The sequence below is a fragment of the Triturus cristatus genome, chromosome 1_2 (assembly GCF_964204655.1).
Source record: "Triturus cristatus chromosome 1_2, aTriCri1.1, whole genome shotgun sequence".
Classification (NCBI taxonomy): domain Eukaryota; kingdom Metazoa; phylum Chordata; class Amphibia; order Caudata; family Salamandridae; genus Triturus; species Triturus cristatus.
In genome coordinates this window covers 106,728,498-106,748,366 of record NC_140580.1, presented here as the reverse complement: position 1 = coordinate 106,748,366, position 19,869 = coordinate 106,728,498, and the positions used below count along the sequence as shown (strand labels likewise).

At 43.7% G+C, this 19,869-nt stretch overlaps 1 protein-coding gene across 2 annotated transcripts in view; it reads left to right on the top strand.

Annotated features, from left to right (window-relative positions):
- LOC146866908 (uncharacterized) overlaps window positions 1-19,869 on the top strand; it is a 783,565-nt gene that overhangs the window by 622,263 nt on the left and 141,433 nt on the right. For both annotated transcript variants that reach the window (XM_085603053.1, XM_085603047.1), the window contains exon 18: window positions 2,386-2,493. In XM_085603053.1, the coding sequence (XP_085459179.1) occupies window positions 2,386-2,493 (108 nt within the window). The remainder of the gene's footprint in view (window positions 1-2,385; window positions 2,494-19,869) is intronic.

Below are 19,869 nucleotides of genomic sequence, written 5' to 3'. Positions count from 1 at the left end.
AGACATCTTTGCATACAAATGAGCATGGGTGGCAGTATTCATACCAGGGGCTCCATCGGCTGTGATTTTAAGAAACCTGACACTGGGTGCAGCACCTTCCTGAGAGCAGTAGGGCACCCACCCCACCTCGCCAGCACGGTTTGCTCTGTTCTATATGGCAAGTACATGATGGGCATCAAAATGCACACCTTTGATGCGTCCTGTATGGTAGCATGGGAAGGAATGTACTAATAAAAGAATTACGCACAAACGTTAATTGCTAAATTGGACACCGTATAAAATATCTACCTAAAGTAAATATTGCCATGCCTTTGAACCCATCATTAGGCTTTTGCACCAAAACATGATGGCTCTGAAGCTAGAGTAGGAATTGAACCCATTCCTACAGTCGGTGCAAGGTATGACTGGTCATGTGGAAATTATTAACAGATCAACATTGCTGAAGGTATATGCTTGTATTTGGCCTATACTTTTGCAGTTGTATTTTTCAGATATGGTTTTGGTTGTCTATGGTTTGATTGTTTGTACTGGGTCTGTCGGTAACAAAACCTTTTGATTTTACTAAGATTAAATATGATATACTTTCTTACAGGGGCTTTCAGCCAGCCGTACTTATACATAGGTCTGTTGTTGTGTGTTCACATGTTTTCTCACACACTACAGCACAGAGCAGGGAGCAACGTGTCAGACCACCTCAGGCTAACATTACTGTGAGGGATGGCCTCCTCTCTCACAAACTGCACACCCCTAAACAAGCAGTTCCCTTCACTGCAGGGGACTTTTATGGCAAAGTGTGCTTATGACACCCAAATATTATTTTCATTTTAGCCTATGTTTCGTTTTATATTGACGAGGACCGTGCAGCTCTCCCAACTATAAAGATTTACAAAAACGAAACAAGCATTGACAAAGCAAACGGTTGACAGTCACTGTCACACCTATTGGCTTGGCAATACTCTTTTTTTCTCCATGGAATCCTCCTAACGTGGTGCAGGAGCAGCAGGCTCAGGGGGTAACAGGATGGCCTACGACAATGCGGTACTCACAGAGTTACTCAGACCAGTATTTGTCACCAGCATAGCCTCACAAAGAAGAAACTGAGAGGGATTGAGGGAGAGGAGGCACCCATGGTTTAGGGAGCAGGTAGATGTTGCACTTTTAGGGTGGAGCAAATTGGTGTCTCAGGTCAATGAGGGCTCTGGCTGCCCTAGGATTAGGGTAACCAGATTTTAAAAGCCAAGAACCAGGACATTCCACAAACATAGAAGTAGGACTACAGTTTTACATCAGCCATGGGAGACACAATGACTTAACCAACAGTGGTCTTCAACACAGAAGGCACAGACTATTAGGCACTGAGGAAATAATATGCAACATTTGCACACAATATCATCTTTGTTAGCTAAATTGCTTCATGCCAAGGGCTAGTAATTCGTTCTATGCTGGCACACATGATGTTTGGTCGACCCTCTCTGAAAACAAGGAACACGCGAAATTAACTGAAATTATCGGGGACAGATGTTGAAAAATCAGGATTGCCCTGGCAAGTCTGGGACTCTTGATCATCCTATTTAGGATACCCATGCTCTGCTAGCTAAGTTTGCCCCGATCCCTGCATGTACCCACCACAACCAATTATGTGGGCATCCTGGGAGCATGAGAGAGTTTATGGCTGACAATTTGCTGAGTTCGAATGATCCTCGTCATCTCCGAGCAGCTGTCCGCATATCTCCCATGCACAAGTGGGATTCAGGCTGACTTTGGTCAAAGTGTGAAAGCTGAAAGTGTACCACCTTTTTGTGTCGAGTTTTAAATGCGCAACCTAATGGCATGTTTGTCTCTGCGCCCATATCCATACTACGGCAGCCTCAGAGGCAATGTGATTCCCTCATTTGCATGGGGCCACGCCCCCATGCAATTTAGGGAACACTCTCTAATGATAGCGCTCATGCTTCATATGTGCCAGCGCTATCTGTATTAAAGAAGCGGCTGCACAAGCGTCTGCGGCCCCTTCTGTAATACCAAAGTGCCCCTGGGTGCACATGCTCATTGTGCCCCCGACCACACTCTGTAATAGGGTCCCACATTCTGTAATAGGGTCCCTGGTGATAGGAAATCTGGAACCGGATTCTCTTTCTCCAACAAGTCTTTGTGCAGCTTGTCAATTCTGGACCAGTACAAAATCAAACCAGTGTTCTGCTAAATCATGCAGAATCCCAGACATCTAAACGTTTATTGTATGGATGAATGACCATTTGTGGTGTGATTGCTGTCAGATAACTATTTCCTTGTTCTTATGAAAAGCAAAACCATTCTCTTCTTTCTGCCATAATTTCAGACTACATTATCAACTCTGAATTTAAACCATCTTTTTTCCCCCCACAGGAAGTTTTGTGCCGTATTTTTACTGAGCATTACCAGCTAGAGAACACGAGCTCCTTTGGCCTCCAGGATTTCCTGTCAGCAGTATGGAAATACTCACCAGTATGCCGGGTAAGTTGAGGAGTGGATTGAGCTTGGCTTTGTTGAATACATGTTGGCAACTTGACAGGCAAATTATATTTGTGATTGATGCTAACCTCATATTCCTCACCTTTAGAAGGGTCCCCAGGCGCCATACTACATCCGGAAACTTTTCATAACAATAATTCCACTTGCTGCTTGGTGTCTCTATATGGCTCTGCATTGGCTTAGTTCCATTGCAGAAGTGACAAGTGGAGCCTAAGATAAGCACCACCAGCAATTCCTTTCTTTTTGCATTTTCAAACATGGATCCGGAGCTCTGCTCCCTCTTTCATCAGTATCGATGATCCTCAGTTTCAAAATCCAGCGTGTAAGGGAAACGAGGTTCCCACCTAAAACTACCAGGTTCAAACCATGCCACGGCAGTAGAAAACAGATTTGGGTAAAAGACCCAGATGAGGTCTGCCTTTGGTGGTTGGGCTCGGGCACGACTTAAAGTCATGCAAAGAGCCATCCTCATGCAACTTGCGATGAACGGAACCTATGTAGCATAATTGTACGTCGCCAAACACAGGAAGAAGTCACAGACCTCACGAAAGTTCCATCCAAGTTGAGGGAGCAGACCAGCTCCCAAGCCAATTACAAAATAGGCCTTCTTCGCGGTAAAATTAATCCGGCAAGTCAAAATCAAATAATAACAATGCAAAGCAGAACTCACTCCCATCGCACTACTCTATCTAAAGAGAAGTCCTGAAGGTATCAGAGTGCCACTCAATCTCGCTATCAATCCCAAATTGAGATGCTGATTCTTCTATTGATCCCGTCAGCAGGTCAAGGCCTTTAAGGAGTCCATGCTACATATTTTTAGCACTCTTCTGGGTTCCTGTGTTGCACATGTTGGACCCCAAACGTGTGCAGGTACCTTAAGTCCGGTTGCCACCGGTGGATCCATCAACAGTGCCTTCTGAGCTCCTGGCTCTGCACTGACTTCCACTGCAGCCCCAAGACCTGCACCAGTTCCTCTTTCATTGACGCCAAGACTATTGTTGCTAGTGCTGGAAGGGGATCGGGGCAGACTCTGATGTCTAACCCTGAGCCAAATCAGTCTCAACCCTGACTGAGGTATCACGTCATGTCACTTCACCACACATGGTTCCTGTACCAGATGACAATATACCTCAACTACTGCAGAGCAATCCTCAGAGGATCCATTATACTTTTGGTTCTGACTCTGACCAGAGTTTACTACCACATGGAGATGACCTACTCTCACATTATGATGACAACAGTTTATACATGGATTTACAGCAGGTCAGTGGGCATAGTATTCCTCTAATACAGGGTAGACTTTTCCCTCCTTGGGCCACCAATGGAAAAAAGTGCTTCCTATGCTCTGGTAATACAACTTGCGGCCAAGGTCCTGGATCTACAGCTGCCTTCTTTTGAGGTTATAACGAATATCCTCACAAGAGTCCTGCAATCTGGGCCTGCTTCCTCTGATCACTTACTCCATTCAGTGAAGCCCTATCTGGCTCTAAGGTGGGCACTTGTTCTAAGCCTTTCTCTTGCTCACCAGTGAGCAGGCAGGTGGACAGACGGGCCACACCAATGCCCGGCAACACTGATTTTCTTATGCAGCATCCTAATCTTGAAAGTTAGGTGAATCAAGCTTCCACCAGCAAAGTGAATTATAATTCATTTCCCACGATTTCCCAGAAAGGGAGGTGAAAATATTGAGGCATTCAGAAAACAAATGTTCTGTTCGGCCAGCCTAGCCTTAAGGACAAATACATGCATGCCATCAGGGATATGGGCAGCAAGATCTTGCTGGTGGTCCCAGAAGAATTTAGGGACGGGGATCCGGCAGGCAACGCACTGGTCAACATGGTCATCTGTCTTCCCAGTCAACCACCCCTGCAGCATCAATTTTCAAGCCACTTTAGTTTGCCCATAGCTGCGCAGAACCACCTCTGTGGAAGGCAGGATCCAACAATTTCTCCCAGGGTATCAATCCATCACATCTGACAGACAGGTCCTCCAGATCGTTCAGCAAGGCTGTGCTCTTTTGTTTGTGTCTGACCTGCCGCAGCTTCCTACCACATCCTATCCATTTTACTGTAAGAAGTGTGAGCTCTGATTTTCAATCAGTGAGATTCCATGTGAAAAAAACCTGCCTACAGGTTTTAGCACAGTGTATACAGTCCATCCATAAAAAACTATTGCCTTTAAAACATACTTTTCACAATAAGTAGGTCAGGCCTACTGGCTTTGTCATAATGTTTCATATTAAGCAGATCAAGCTTTTGGAATCGAGTATGACTTTCCCTGTTAGTTAGCGTTCTACTGCAGCTCACGTTCTCAAGAGATACCTACATTTCTTTGGTTCCCCTAGCATCCGGTTCAGCTGCCGTGGTCAATGTGTGGAGTGCTTGCCATCACACCCGTATTGTGAGGAATTTTGCAGTGTGTTGTCAATAGTATTTTTTTCTTTCTGGAGGTTTGTACTTGGTTCTGTTCCAACGCTCAACATTCCCTGTGTGCGTGCGGTGTCACTCAGTCACATGAACGTTTGATGCTAATCGCACGTGACAGATGTAACCATGCGCCTGGAATTTTTGCTGCCTGACCTTCGTCAATTTTCGCACTGCATGTCCCTCACTGAATAATAAACTCAAAGGACTAGACAGCACATACATTTTGCTGCTCCTCCTCTTCGTTTCTAGGCATTCTGGTAAGACTTGGTAACCTCCTGTATACCAGCAGTTAACTGTACTTAGACCATGGAAGATGTATGAGCTCCTCTTCCATTCTCACTTGTCAGAACCAGGTGTGCTTTCTTTAGACTGGTAGAGATGGAAAGATGCCTTTGAGAGTTATTTGGAAGCTGTAGAAGGTGACACCTTCACCAGTAAGAATACATCTCTTCTAATACACAATATTGGTCCCAAAGAGTGAGCTTTTTTAAAAAGACTACTTGTGCAGGAAGTAAAAATTCAAGTTAGCCAGGAAAGCCCTGTAGGAGAATTCATAACTGTAGAAACTTTGAATTATTATGCTACTGTTCTCCAAACATTGGAAAAGAGATTTTATCCTGTGAGGAACGTAGTGTTGGAGCTGTACCATAGAATCCAAGCTATACCTCACTGACGAGGCATAACAATGCCTCGTCTGTGAGGTCTGTGGTTGCTTGTGTTCCATCTAGAAGCGGGCCTCATCTGGCAGTTCAGGATGGTCTGTTCCAACGAGAAGCAGGGTAAGTACTGATCTGCATAAAGCAGGTCTTTGTCAGAAGTGGCACTGTGGGAGAAGAATGATGGTTGGGACCCTACCCAGAGTTTTTTCCCGTTGTTTGATTATTTACAAGCATTCATCTCATTGCTTTTTTTATAACAAATTTTATTGTGTTTTTCATACAAGCATAGATCATAAATTAATTCAAGTGGCCCAAAAAGCCTTACATTTAAATGCTCGGTAGTCAGCACCAAACATACAGTGTTGCTTACATCCCATTGTCTTTTGTGTGATCAATATTGATCTTGTATGTTTTTGCACATTTGTGATGATATTGCACCTGTCATATGGGATGTTAGCAGTGACTTCAGTTGTCATGAAATTCTTGCTGTCTTGTGTGATGGATTTCAAGAAAGTATGGATGCATAACTAACCATACATGGTGTAGTATTCCCATGTTAGAATGTTATGAGTCAGGTGGGGTTCCAAGTTCCACTGGTCAAGGGCGGTTACTTTTACTTGGCACTTGCCAGTTGTGGTTGTCTAAGCTGTTCCTCTCTTGTTTGGAATAAACATACATGGAAACCCAAATCTGGCTTCATCTTGTCTTACATCACATTGGCGACAAGCGGGATCAAGAGAGGACGGCGTTCACTTAAAGAGAAGATCCAAGGTATTTTTTCTTTTTCTTCACTAGTGCGTGTATGCGCGAATGCACACGTACCCGCGGCTGTACTAATGATTTGTGCCCTGATTGCACCAGCGGCAGTGTATCGAACGAGTGACTGAACGTGAATGCTGACTGGGAGACTGGACAGCTGTTTAACGCTGAAACTCGGTATTTGCATACCATTTTGGAAATTTGTGCGTGAATGTGCGCGTATTCGACCGCATAATTCCGCATAATGCATAACGAACAATTTTGAGGTGTCTGAGCTTGGCAGCGTTTGGCAACTTAAACGCGCTCACAAGAAAATCGTAAATAATTTAAAAACATACAACTTACTCAGAACTGATTTAGAACCTTACAGCAACGTTCTCCGTGTCCATTCGAACCTTGCATTCAGCATTGAATGACGGCGAATCACGCTGGGAACACAGAGAGCATGCTGGGAGCGCGATGACATCACACGCCTTTGGCGGCCATATTGAGTGAGGTTCTGGTTTCATATCGTGATCTCTGTGTTATTGCCTGATTGAATTTACATAAAGAAAAGAAAGGCGAGCACTATTTTCGGTGATTCGCACACCTTTCACGGAAAGACTGTTTTTTTTTTCTTTTCTTCGTTTTCTCTTTATTGTTTTCATTTTGGTTTAGAATATTCCATATTTGCCAAGCATATTGCAACTTTATTGGTTAAAATACCACTTCAAGATTCTATTGTACGTTTACAACTGTACAACTTTTAATTCAATAACCATAAGGGAAGTGTTTTCATTTTATTATGTCAAACATCTCAGCACCCCCACATTTTTTACCTTCTGCAGGTGACCCAAAAATGGAATGGGATTTATGGTATCCCATGTTTATTGCCTATGTGGAAGTTTTAGAAGAGGATGGTTGTTCCCCTAAGAGAAAATTAGATCTTTTGAGACATTGTTTGGGGGGCCAGGGTATCAAAGAGTTTGATAATCTACCACCTTTAGAGAGTACAGAAGGAATAAATGTGTTCGAAGTTGCAGTCAAAAAAATGAGTATAAGGTTTGGAAAAAAAAACAATGTTGTGATGGAAAGATTTAAGTTCTATTCCCGCGCACAAAAAGAAGATGAGTCAATAGAAAGTTATGTATCTGCTTTACGTTCGCTAGCAGGCTCATGTGCTTTTGACACTATCAATTACGAGCAAGTGTTAAGGGATCAAATAATGATGAAGACTAAAAGCAAGAAAATACAAGAATGATTGTGGCTAGGTACTGAATCGTCCTTAAGTGCTGTAGTGAATATTGCCAAGGGTATTGAACAATCTGAGAAATTTGTTCAGGAAATCAGAGGTCAACCTCCAGTATGCAATACTAAAGTACAGGATACTGTGGTCGAGGTATCACTTGTAAAAAACCAATCTATAACAAAAAGACCACAATATGTTAACAGAAAGGATTCTGGTTTTAAGGATAACAAGTTCAACAATAGAAGAACTCCTGTCATATGTTACAGATGTGGTAGTTTTGACCATGTAGGCAACTACAAAGGATGTCCTGCATGGAGTAAAATTTGTGTCAAATGCAAGAAAGCAGGCCATTTTGGGAAAATGTGTAGGTCTATGCAGAAAGTTAACTATGTAACAAATGATGAGGAAGATATTTCCACTGAGTTCAATGAATTCAATTGTATTTCTTGTGTGACGGGGAATAATTGTAAAGGTTTTCCATCTGGTACGATATTAATAGATGGGAAAGAGGTATTAATGATGATCGACTCTTGCGCATGGTACTCCATTATTGGCAAGGACCTATTTAAAAAATTGTGGGATAAGAAACTGTTGTTGCCTCCAGACATTAAACCGGGCAGTTATTCAGGGCATAAAATTGAGCTGGAAGGTTTCATTTGGGTAAATTTTGCATTTAAAGGAAAAGAAAGCAAAGGGAAATTGTACATTGCAACTAAAGGTGTATCCATATTAGGATGGCCACATCAACAAGAGTTGGGGATCAAATTGGATCCCAATGCCTCGCCACCTGTGTATAGTATTTCTGCAGATAATGAGGCATTCGTTCAAACCATAAAAAGCTCGTATCCCAAAGTATTTCAAGATACTCTTGGGGAGTACATAAATTTCAAACATAGGATTATCCTTAAAGACTCTGCAATACCAGTAAGACACAAGGTCCGTAATGTACCTTTAGCTTACCGCACCAAATTAAAAGACATATTAGCTGATCTTGTGTCTAGAAATGTGATTGAACCAATAGAATCCTCCCCTTGGGTTTCTCCGGTAGTTCTTTCTCTCAAGAGTAATGGCGATTTGCGTTTATGTGTCGACTTACGCAGCCTTAATAAAGAAATTTGGATCGATAGACATCCTCTGCCGAACATACATGAGTTGATCTCAACTCTTTCAGGTGCACGTGTATTTTCTACAGTGGACTTGGCTAGTGCGTATCATCAAATTGTGTTACACGAGGAGTCCAAATCGTTAACCGCATTCATAACACCTGAGGGTATGTTCCAATTTCTAAGAATGCCTTTTGGGCTAGCTAGTGCAGCTTCGGTTTTTCAGAGGATCATGAAGGAAGTGTTGGAGAATTGTCCAGGTGCGATTGCGTTTCAAGACGATATCTTGATCTTTGGGAGAGACTTTGAGGAACATGATTCTAATTTAAATAGAGTTTTAGATGCTATACAAAAGAAAGGTCTAACATTAAAATTCTCCAAATGTAAGTTCAGGGAAAACAGTGTGGAATATTTAGGCCATGAAATATCAAGTGAAGGAATTAAGCCTAAGTTAGACCATGTGCGAAGCATTTTGAAAGCACCAGCACCAACCACTAAAGAGCAGTTGTTATCTTTCCTAGAATTAACTGAATTTTACAGTAAATTTGTAAAAAACTATTCTTCAAAAGTTTTCCCTTTACGTGAATTATTAAAAAAAAATGCAAAGTTTGTCTGGGGTGAGCAACAGAATTTAGCTTTTGGAATTCTGAAAAATGACATCGGTTCCACTCCTTTCTTGAGACCATTCCAGATTGGTGGAGAATGCATTGTAGCAGTGGATGCTAGTAGCACAGGTTTAGGGGCCGTACTGATGCAAAAGAATTTTGGAGAAGAGTATGTAGTATCATATGCTTCTAGATCTCTGCATGGAGCAGAATTTAACTACTCCACAATTGAAAGGGAGTTACTTGCTTGTACTTGGGCTGCCCAACACTTTAGACAATTTTTATGGGGAACAAAGTTTCAATTGAGGACAGACCACAAACCTCTAATCAACATGCTAGCAGCTGGTGGTGGCAGGATGCTTACAGCACGGTTGGCGAGACTAGCTGCTAAACTACAAGAATTTCAGTGTTATGTTGTGTATATTCCTGGGCGAATGAATGTACATGCTGATTGTATGTCACGACTTTCTTTGCCTTTGTCTGATATTCAAGAATTAGGTAGGAACAAAGAGGAATGTGACGTAGCATATACTATGGAGGATATCAATCACAGCATGGGTTCGGACAGTATTTCTGAAGAAGAGTGGGAAAAAGAAATGTCCAAGGATGTAACACTTAACAGTGTGATACATTATCTGCGTGTTGGGTGGCCAGAAGAAAGGAAGTTGAGTGGGGATATGAGTTCGTTTTTTAAAATTAAGTATGAACTTATGTTCTCACGTGGGTTTGTGACAAGGGGTGATGCAAAAAGGAAACTGTAAAAATAGGAATTCCAATTATAAAATCAAAGAGGGCGATTTAGTACGTGTTAAGTTTGGGTGTCCAAATAGTAGGTGGTCAAAGTGGTCAGATCCTCTCGAAGTAATGGAGGTTTTTAGCAAAGCTGTCAGAGTACAAGGTGGGAAAATCTGGAACTTTAGAAGGGTATCTATCTATAGGTCTAATGATGTTTCTAGCAAATTGAGTGCTATGCCTCAAAGGGATATGGTTGGTAATGAGAGTGTAGATGATTTTCAACATTTTCTTGATGCTTTTGAGAGCCCTTCTGGACAGGATTTTAATGCTCCTTTTTCCAATGTTCAAGAAACTGGTGAGGCTACTGTAGATTCAACTGTAATTCCAAGTGATGTGCCAACAAGCAGTGTAGCATCGGGGGAAAGTGTACCTGTACAAAATGATGGGGTTTTGATTCCAAGTAGGAGTACCCGCACCAGGAAATTACCAGTTAAAATGAATGATTTTGTTAAATATTAATTCTACATGTCAAGTTTGTAAATATCTTTGATTACACCAATGTTTGTTTTTTTTTTGTTTTTTTTTATTTTAAGGGGAAAGGTGTGTAGTATTCCCATGTTAGAATGTTATGAGTCAGGTGGGGTTCCAAGTTCCACTGGTCAAGGGCGGTTACTTTTACTTGGCACTTGCCAGTTGTGGTTGTCTAAGCTGTTCCTCTCTTGTTTGGAATAAACATACATGGAAACCCAAATCTGGCTTCATCTTGTCTTACATCACATGGGACATTATAGTTTTAGGATGCTGACTATAAAGTTGGTCAAATCGACTTTGTAATAAGACTCGGCGTAGTTCGCAGACTCCGGAACTCAGAGAAGTGTAAAAAAAACCTCCACCGCACTAGTGCATTAGATAAATACCAGTTTGCGGTGATTTTCAGTGCCAGGTGCCTGTCCGCACTGTGCAATCATCGCGAACGGCAGTGGCGGCTTCCCCGTTGGGGCGTTGCCCCACTGCTTTCTCGCAGTGCGAGAAGGCAGAAACATAAATGATAAAAACGACCATTTATGTTTCTGCCTTCTCGCATTGCGAGAAAGCAGAAGTGCCTCTGTGCTTGGATGGGAGCGGGAGGGTGGGCGGTCCTGCTCGAGGGCAGGGGGGGAGTGGCTTGCCCACTGTTGTGGGTACTGACTGTCTGGTCCGCCCTGGAGCCGACCAAACAGTCAGTACCCACAACAGTGGGTAAGCCACTCCCCCCCTGCCCTCGAGCGGGACAGCCCATTCTCCCTTGTTCTCTACCCAGAGAAAATGTCCCGGCTGGGGCGCTCGCATGCTGCGCCTACCAGCGTTTTGATTGGTGTGCGTAGTGCATTGCGTAGGACAGGGAAGCAGGAAGCTGCCTGCTTCCTGCAGCACGAACACGAGGACTCACCAGTGACTGGCCTGGAGCAGAGTCGGTGCAGTACCCCCGCACTCACTCAAGTAGGTTTAATGTTTTATTTTAATTGTTTGTTTGTTCCGCCACCCCCCCCCTCCCCCAGCATGTCGGCCGCCGCTGTAATATATATGCGGATATTTGTTGCTTCAAGTTATGTGACTCTAATGACAAGCGAGTCTGAAAATCTGACCTTTTCAGAGGTTTCCAGACATGAGGCAAACTGGTTAAAGGTAACCGGCAGGCCACGGAAAGAACCATGATTCTGCTGGGATTAGGAATAGCGAAGTGGACATCTGCTAATGGCGGCCGCTGTCTGAATGGTATGGATGTCACCGGTGTGAGGAAGTTAAGTGTACGAATCAGAGAGCTTATTAGTTCTGTTTCTTGTGCAAGTGGAATGTAAAATGCACTGCACAGTTACACAAACCTGCACGCAAGGACTTGTTCTAAAATACCACACAGACAATTATTTAAAAATTAACATGGTGTTGTCACACGGTTTGTTTTTCCTCAATGATTCTGGTTTATGCAGATTATTGTATTTTAAGGGGTGGGATGTGCAGCCTTGGTAAGGACCCGGCTGTGTGATGTCACTTGTAGTGAAATGTTCTGCGAGGAGCTCAGATGGCATGGAGTCTCACCATTTAAATGAGCATTTTAGTGTTTCTTTCCTGGTTGGTAAATTCATTTATTTCGTTCATGAATGTGTTTATTACTGTTTTTTGTTTATTCAGGCACTGCTCTCTTCATATGCTATTCATTTTGCATGCTTACTCTATCGTTGTATCCATGCTGGGTGGTGTTCTTGGGTCACATTATCACATACGTTGCCTAGGGGCTTGTTCCCTGCATTATGTTGCCAGTTTTCAGGGTGTCAATCGCCCCAATTCCTTTTGTTGTTACCCACTGTGGCCAATTACCTTGCATGTGCATGAATTGTGTGCCTGTCCATTACCATGTGCGCTTCAGTGGTCAGGGTACCATCTCTGTGCAGTGTTCGCCATTTTCACCCAGAGATTTTTCAGATATTACACGGCAGCTTAATCAGCATCTGAATACTGATAGTCTGTGTTAGTTGAGCTCTGGGGATAGTCAGAGTAATTACAAAAATAGCGAGAAGGACCCTCGAACCCACATTATGGCAGTCAGGCTCACTCGCCAGGCTCACTCGCCACCGAGCACTCACTCCCAAACTGTTACGCCTCACTACTTTCAAATGTCACCGGCCGCCACTGGCGAACGGCACCATGCACAGTGCAAGCGGGTGCTGCTTCCTTTCTGCTGCTCGAGTAGATTTTTACTCGAGAAGCAGCTTTTCTCAACGCGAACGGACGGTTTCTCAACGCGAGCGGTCGCAACCATACGCGGCCACACGCAATGAGAAATCTGACCGCCTGCGTTGAGAAATCTCGTCAGGAGGTTGATTTTCCAAGCTCACACTCACAAACTTGATGTAGACAATCGCGAACAAGGAAAAGTCTCGCCGAGAGGTGGATTTTCCTCACTCGCGCTCGCCAACTTGACGTTGATGAATGCGAGCAAGGAAAAAAACTCCGCTTCGCAACGCGAAGCGGAGTTTTTCGGAACACGCAGAACAGTGCGGAAAACTATGCAAACTCCACGAGCGGAGCAGAGTTCACCGCCCAGACCTACTTTTTAAGGGAACGTTCGTTTTTCCTAACATATACTGACGTGTAAACTTAGTAGGTACATATTAGGAAAGTATTATGCACCATGAGTAAAGATGTTTCAGGGAATTTCTTTAAGTTTGTACTGATATTGTGTTTTTGCTACCAGCAGTACTTGTTAGATATGGACTGTGGCAATATGGCTCATCCTTTGGCCGTGCACTGTGTCCTGTAGGCCTGCCCAATCCATATTTTCTGGTAGCATTCAGTGGCTGACATTCAGAGAACCATAGCTGAGGGTATCACATTTTGTGGCAAGGGCCCCTTTCCCTCAATGCCATGTTTATTGCTGCTAAACACGTAAAGTTTTCATATGTCTGGCGGATACTGTGTCGTATCTAAACTTATTTTCACTTGCATAACAAGTAGCTACTTTCTTGAAAATCAAAGTATCTGAAAATTTTCAGAAAAGTGAAGTCCTAGAAAGAAATTGTGTTTTATCCCTCAGATACAAGTTTGTTTAACTAATTCAAATCGAATGTGCAGCGTTTTTTCTTGTTTCTTAAAAACCCTAGTGACGTGCTTCTCTGCACTCATAGTTGTAATCTAAGTATAATGAATGACGTTTGAAACATTTTGAGATGTCAGTGCGTAAACCAGAGTCTCGCTCTTTTCTCCGCTCCCTACGAACGCTTCTCCACAGAACTGGCCCCACTGGAGCACTGGGCCCGTACAGCTGGCCCCACAAATGCCCCCGCGCCACCCTTACGATAGCCGTAACCAGGTGTTAAGTACCTGATACCTAACAGAGCAGACTGCATATCCTGAAGCAGCATCCATGCCTGCCTCGTGCTGAGGCCCTCACTTGGAAGAGCGCGTGGCACTTGATGCAAAGGCCACAACGTGGAAATCGCGTTGCTGCAGGTGCTTTCATGAGAAGTCAGCTGCAATTTCAATCGTTAGAACAGGGCAGCACATTTTCAAGCCAACAGTGAGGGGAAACACTGAAGTGAAGCTGCAGAAGAATAGTGCATGCGCAGGAAAATTGCAAGCTGATGTCAAAATACTGCCTATCTGCAATGCATTTGTAACCAGAATAGAATCAATGCACATCTGGGCAAAACCCCATGAACATCTCGAAAGGGAAAGGACAGTGACATTTGAACAACAAGCATTGGGAAAGCCAATAGGTCGCGCCTATGTTGATCTATTGACTTTGTCATTGTTTTTAGGCGTGTTGCATATCAGCGCTTTTTCCACAGAAATATCAATTGGCGGTATTTGCCACATAATCCATCATCTGCTGCATAATCTACAGATGTTAGCAAAAAAAAATTCTACCTTGAACGTATCAAAAGATACTTCAAATGTGGTGACGCGTGTTGCCGTGGAAGGCCTTTAGCAAAGGTTTACTGATCACCTTTCTATTGCTTATTGCTGTATTTGTGTGTCACACTGGTAGTAATGAAGTGAGACCATTCTCCAGATAGTATTAACATGTGCAAAAATGTAAAAAATTAGATAATACTATCACAACATTTGCTGCATACTATGTATTTTCTTCATCAACCAAGCCCCATAATATAGTCCTCTCCTGCCACATAATTCCAGTGGCCCTGCATATGGTCTTCACTGAGAATCACCACGTGTTTAATGTTTAAGTTAGAGATGTCTGGTAGAAGTATAGAGAACAGTGTGTGAGTATGCTGACTAGGGTACCGGATGATGTGAGTTCTTGAGGCTCTGTCCCTTGTTTGGTGTGCAGGGTTGGACTGGGGAAAAAAATGGGTCTTGGCACCAAAATAAAAGTTGCTCCCCTTATCGAACCAGATAGCTAAAAAAAAAGTGGCCCACATTTGCAAATCAGGCCGCTTTTGCACTTGTAAAGACAATCTGCATTGGTAGTTTACAAGGCGCGGGAGACAGTATGCATTTGTGTATGCTGCAGGCAATGATTGTGATAATGTTAGGGAAATCAAAAGTAAAAATCGGCCCAGAATACCATAAATAAGCCCACACATTGACCTGTTAGACCAGCAAATCGGGAACTGCCTGTTTGCCCTCTAGACCATAAATACACACTAGAGAGGTAGTGGGCAAAGTCCCTGCCCTGTAGCCTCCAAGTATCACACTCAACTCGCAAAAAAGTAGGGCAGTTTATGAAGTGACTCACCTTCACTCAATCTGCTATTTCCCAACTCGTAAACATCAAAACGAGAGAAACATCCAGGCATCCAGGTGTTTATGGATGGAAAGACCTTACCCTCTCAGTAATGGCATGCCTCATAATTGACCCGTCCGCCAAACTGTTTTAGGACAATGCCAACACGTTGGTATCAACCTTTCTCTAAAGGAAAAGGGAGCTCAGAATAAAGCAGTTCCGGTCAGCACAGGGGTCCAGATGGTCAAGGTAAAACAAACTATGTGTAAAGGGTACACAGGGTAAGGTTAAAAGAAGGTTCTACTGGAAATCTTGTGTCATTCTGAGAATCAATGGCTCAACACACCCAAACTGTATCGCGTGCTAACATGTTTTGGCCTTCTATGGGATACCTTCTCTGGATGACCTAAGTCTGGAAAAGGGGCCCTGGGTCTTCATCAGGTAGTAGAACAATACCCCTATAGTCTGCCCTGCAGCCTAAGTCATGCATCAAGGTAAGAATAATCGTACCGCTATCTGTCGTTAGAAAGTCTCATACCTGGAATGGGGAATGGGACAACACAACCATAATTCGTAATAGGAAAGTCTTTTCACTAGCCTTTGCAGAGCAAACAATTTGGTGAATCTATCTTGTGGGACAATATAATAAACCAGTCCAAATATAAAGACGTGACACTCATGTGGTACACTTCTATTAAAATAATTTCAATGCATGTGGAAATAACATATGACCAAGCAACACCTGTGCCCACTTACCCTGCAGTATTTAGGGTCCAACAACATCAGTCACTATAGTGGGTGGGCACACCTGTAGTAAAACACTAAAACAAAAAAACTCATTTATTCCTACAAGAACACCTCTCACAGCGTACTCAGACATATTATGAATAACCATCTGTGATGAAGTTCACCACAAGTGACGTCATGGGCGTCCGCGGGGGGGGGGGGGCAAGGAGGGGCACTTGCCCCCCCCCCCTAGAGCGCCGCTCTTTAAGCCCTGTGGGCCGCGGACCCCCAGGGGTCCGTGACACATTCCCAGGGGGTCCGCGAACTGGATCGTATTATATTGAAGCGCCCATGCGCTACTACGGCTACAAGCACTGAATGACAGCGCAGGCCAGGGCGGCAGGACCAAAAAGAATCGGGCCAATCACCATTTCAGCTTTGGGGTGGAAGCTGAAGGGTGATTGGCTTATTATTTTATAGGCGCGCACGTTCGCACGGCAGTGCGTCTTCCCTCGCGTTTGCGGCCAGCCCAGGAGCATTTTGCCGCCCAACGCCCTGTCTCCGTTTTCTGCTAAGAACATAGCATTCCGGCATCTCGGACCACTCGAGGTCGGAGCACGTGAGTGTTTACTTTTTTAATTAAATTTACAGCTAGTGGGCAAGGGCAAGGCCAGGGGAATTCGGACGCCGTGTTTATTGAGGCCGGGTCACGGTGTACTTACTTACCAATACATGCCACCATTTCAGGAGAGCAAAGTGGGAGATTCTGTAAAAACAATCGGGAGAATGGGGCCTTGAATCGGGTTACTGTCATGTATGGGCCTTGGAAGTGTGTTGCTGCAGGATCGGACATTTAAAACGCAAATGCACGTGTTTTTCTTACCTGTTAGAAGCATGGAGCGCCAGGGCCGGCATTAGGGCGGTGCGACCGGTGCCACCTTCCTGGGGGCGCCGTGCTTGAACGTTACGCTTTTGAAGCACCTGCTGCCTGCAGCGTTTCTTTCCCCCGGCAATTACCAGGCTCACATAAATGTCATAATAACTCCTGTGATTAATTATCGTCCGCAGCATTTTGCATACTGCATAGTTGAGGTTTTGACTTATGTGAAGTTAGTGCAGAGGGTTAATATGCCTTGCCTTCTGCAAAGAACGTGTGTACCAAGTGATTACAGAGTGCGGATGTACAGATCAGCAGGTTACTGCTTTCAAAAGAAACCTCCTTTTGTTACTTGCAATTTATAACTTAAAGTCCTAATATAGAATAGTGAGCTATTAACTTTCATCCCAGAACTGCATACACATTGCAAATAATACATTGTTAGAAAATTGATTAATGTTGCAAAAAGGATTAATTTGGCTAGAAATCGATTCTTATTATTAAAGAGAACTCCGAACTATGCAGTTTCTTTTTCGACTCTGAGTTTGGGCTTCTCCACACCAAGCACTCTTAAACTATACTGCCTACCAGTATGGATGACATGTGACTCCTACACTTTTAGTCTTTTGGCTTATGTAACATTTCAGAGGACTCCATTGTGATGGCTTTGGGTTGACAAAGAAGCCGTCAATCAATAGACCTCACTGTAAGTGCGCAACGAGAGGAATAATTTACAAGTTTTTATATTTTCCAAAGCGAATACATCTTAAACAATACTTATGAAATAAAGAAGAAAAAAATCAGCACATAACATACCAGCTCTCTCTTGTTTGAAAGTGTATGCCTCCATAGTGAGCGCTTTCTAGTCATTGTCAGGTGTTTTACTTTTGGCAAACATAATCAGAATTCCGCAAACAGCACTTTTAGAACGTTTTAGCACCCCCAGGCAGCTGTTGGAGTGCATCTACCCAGAACCTGACTGCTCAGCAGGAAGTAATGGCAGGCTGAACATACATTTCTTATAAAAAATTTGTCAGATATGCTTATCTTCCGAATTAGTGCTATATTAGGGTTCAGCGTGGTGATGAGTTTTGGTGGGCCAGGGGTAATTTTAGGGTTCAGGGCGAGAATGGGTTTTGGGGTGCCAGGGGTAATTTTAGGGTTCATGGTGGTAATGAGTTTGGGGTGCCAGGGGGTAATTTTAGGGTTTAGAGAATGTATGAGTTTTAAGGGGCCAGGGGCCATCTACAACTCACTTTATTCAATACAGCCAGCCTGGTTTTATAAAGCACCTATATTTTGTTTCTCAAAATCAAATGGTGATTATTGTGAATTGAATGGCATCACTGTAAATACTTCATGTCCTTTGCCACACATTTCTGTACTATTGGAACAAGTTTGTATGGCTAAGGTGTTTGCAAAATATGATTTTAGGGGGGCACACAGCTTAGTTCCCAATAAAGCAGGAGACAAATGGAAGACCGCTCTTAATACTAGATATGCACATTCAGAGTATTTGTTTATGCCATTTGGTCTTTGTAATGCTCCAGCTGAATTTCAACACCGTGTAGATGGTATTTTTTTGGGTATCATGTGTGTATGAATAATGTGGTATATTCAATAGCGGTGACATAAAAACAGATTAGAAATTGCTAATCAGACAATAGCAGCTTGATCCTTCCATTAATATTTTGCATCAGGTTTCTAAATCCTTTGCATGCCTGTGCTTTTTCACTTTTGGCCAAGAGCCGCTCCTGTCGGCAGCTGAGCTATGCTTTTTTCTTTGCCATCTGCTAGAAGATGTGAATGATATCTTCCAAAGTCCACAAAAGAAAGAGATGCCTGTGGCACAACAACCCTATGATGTATGAGATCATATGCAGCCTGCTTCCTGTCCCCCATGGCTCCTTCTGTGCCCCAGTGTTTCTTGTGCCCCACCTGGCACACATCATGTTGGAGGATAGTGATGACTTTAACATTTTGCCCCCCCCCCCGGAAAAATTTCTGCGGATGCCCATGAGTGACGTGTTTATTTTTGGAAGCCAGAAGAACAGAAAAAGGACCAGAATCCCAGGTGGACACTAATAAAGCAATTAATCAGTACTTGGTCCATCGAAGGGACATAGACATGAAGAAGAAAGTGAAACATACACAAACCGACCAATGAAAGGAAATGAGAGTGGCAATAAAGCCAAACAATGGTAAGTAACGGATGGGCTCTAAAACGTTTTTAGGTTGTTTAAAAAAAAAAAACGCTTGTGCGCTATCTCAGGCGCACCTTTTATGCCATCTGCAGCATTTGAGACAACCGTATATTCTCTGGTCACCCCCTCCGGCTGTCAGTAGAGTGACAGACAGGAAACGCAGAATCAAGAGTATGGACATGTTAGCCAAGGGGGTCAACAAATAATTGAACTGTCTATTAGGACATCAGTTGGCCAACACATCCTTTAGCACATGCAAAATCATATGTGACAGCATTCGACACAAGAAGAATGCAGCCACTCCAGTACCAAGAGACATTACGCTCTGTAAGAAGAGAGAGGGATGACTTCAAATGGCATTCCATCAGAGCAATGTCATGCAACTGTCAAGAACGAGCTCCTGTCTTGAAAGGAGACAGTGCAGACTGAAGTGGAGATTGTGTCATTTATGGGAATCCACAGAAACGAGACAGAAGCTGAAGGCACAGGGTAACAAAGAAATGAATGCACAGCCAGTAGCAGCCAGCATTGCTCGCAGGTGGGGGAGTTGTCATGAGGGGTCGCGGGGGTGTCGCGGGAGGGATAGCTGGGAAATAAAAAGAAATTCACTTTCACGTATCTTTCCGCCATGCCGGGTCCCGTGTCTCCTCGGCTCCTACTCTCCTGCCTCCGACAGGAAGCAGGCAGCCAGGCTCCCTCCCCAAAGCCAATCACAATGCTGCAAGCAGCATTGTGATTGGTCGGGACGCCGCCCAGCCAGACGCTAATGGGGTAACCATGATCTCAGCCTGCATGGAGAAGGGCAGAGTGCG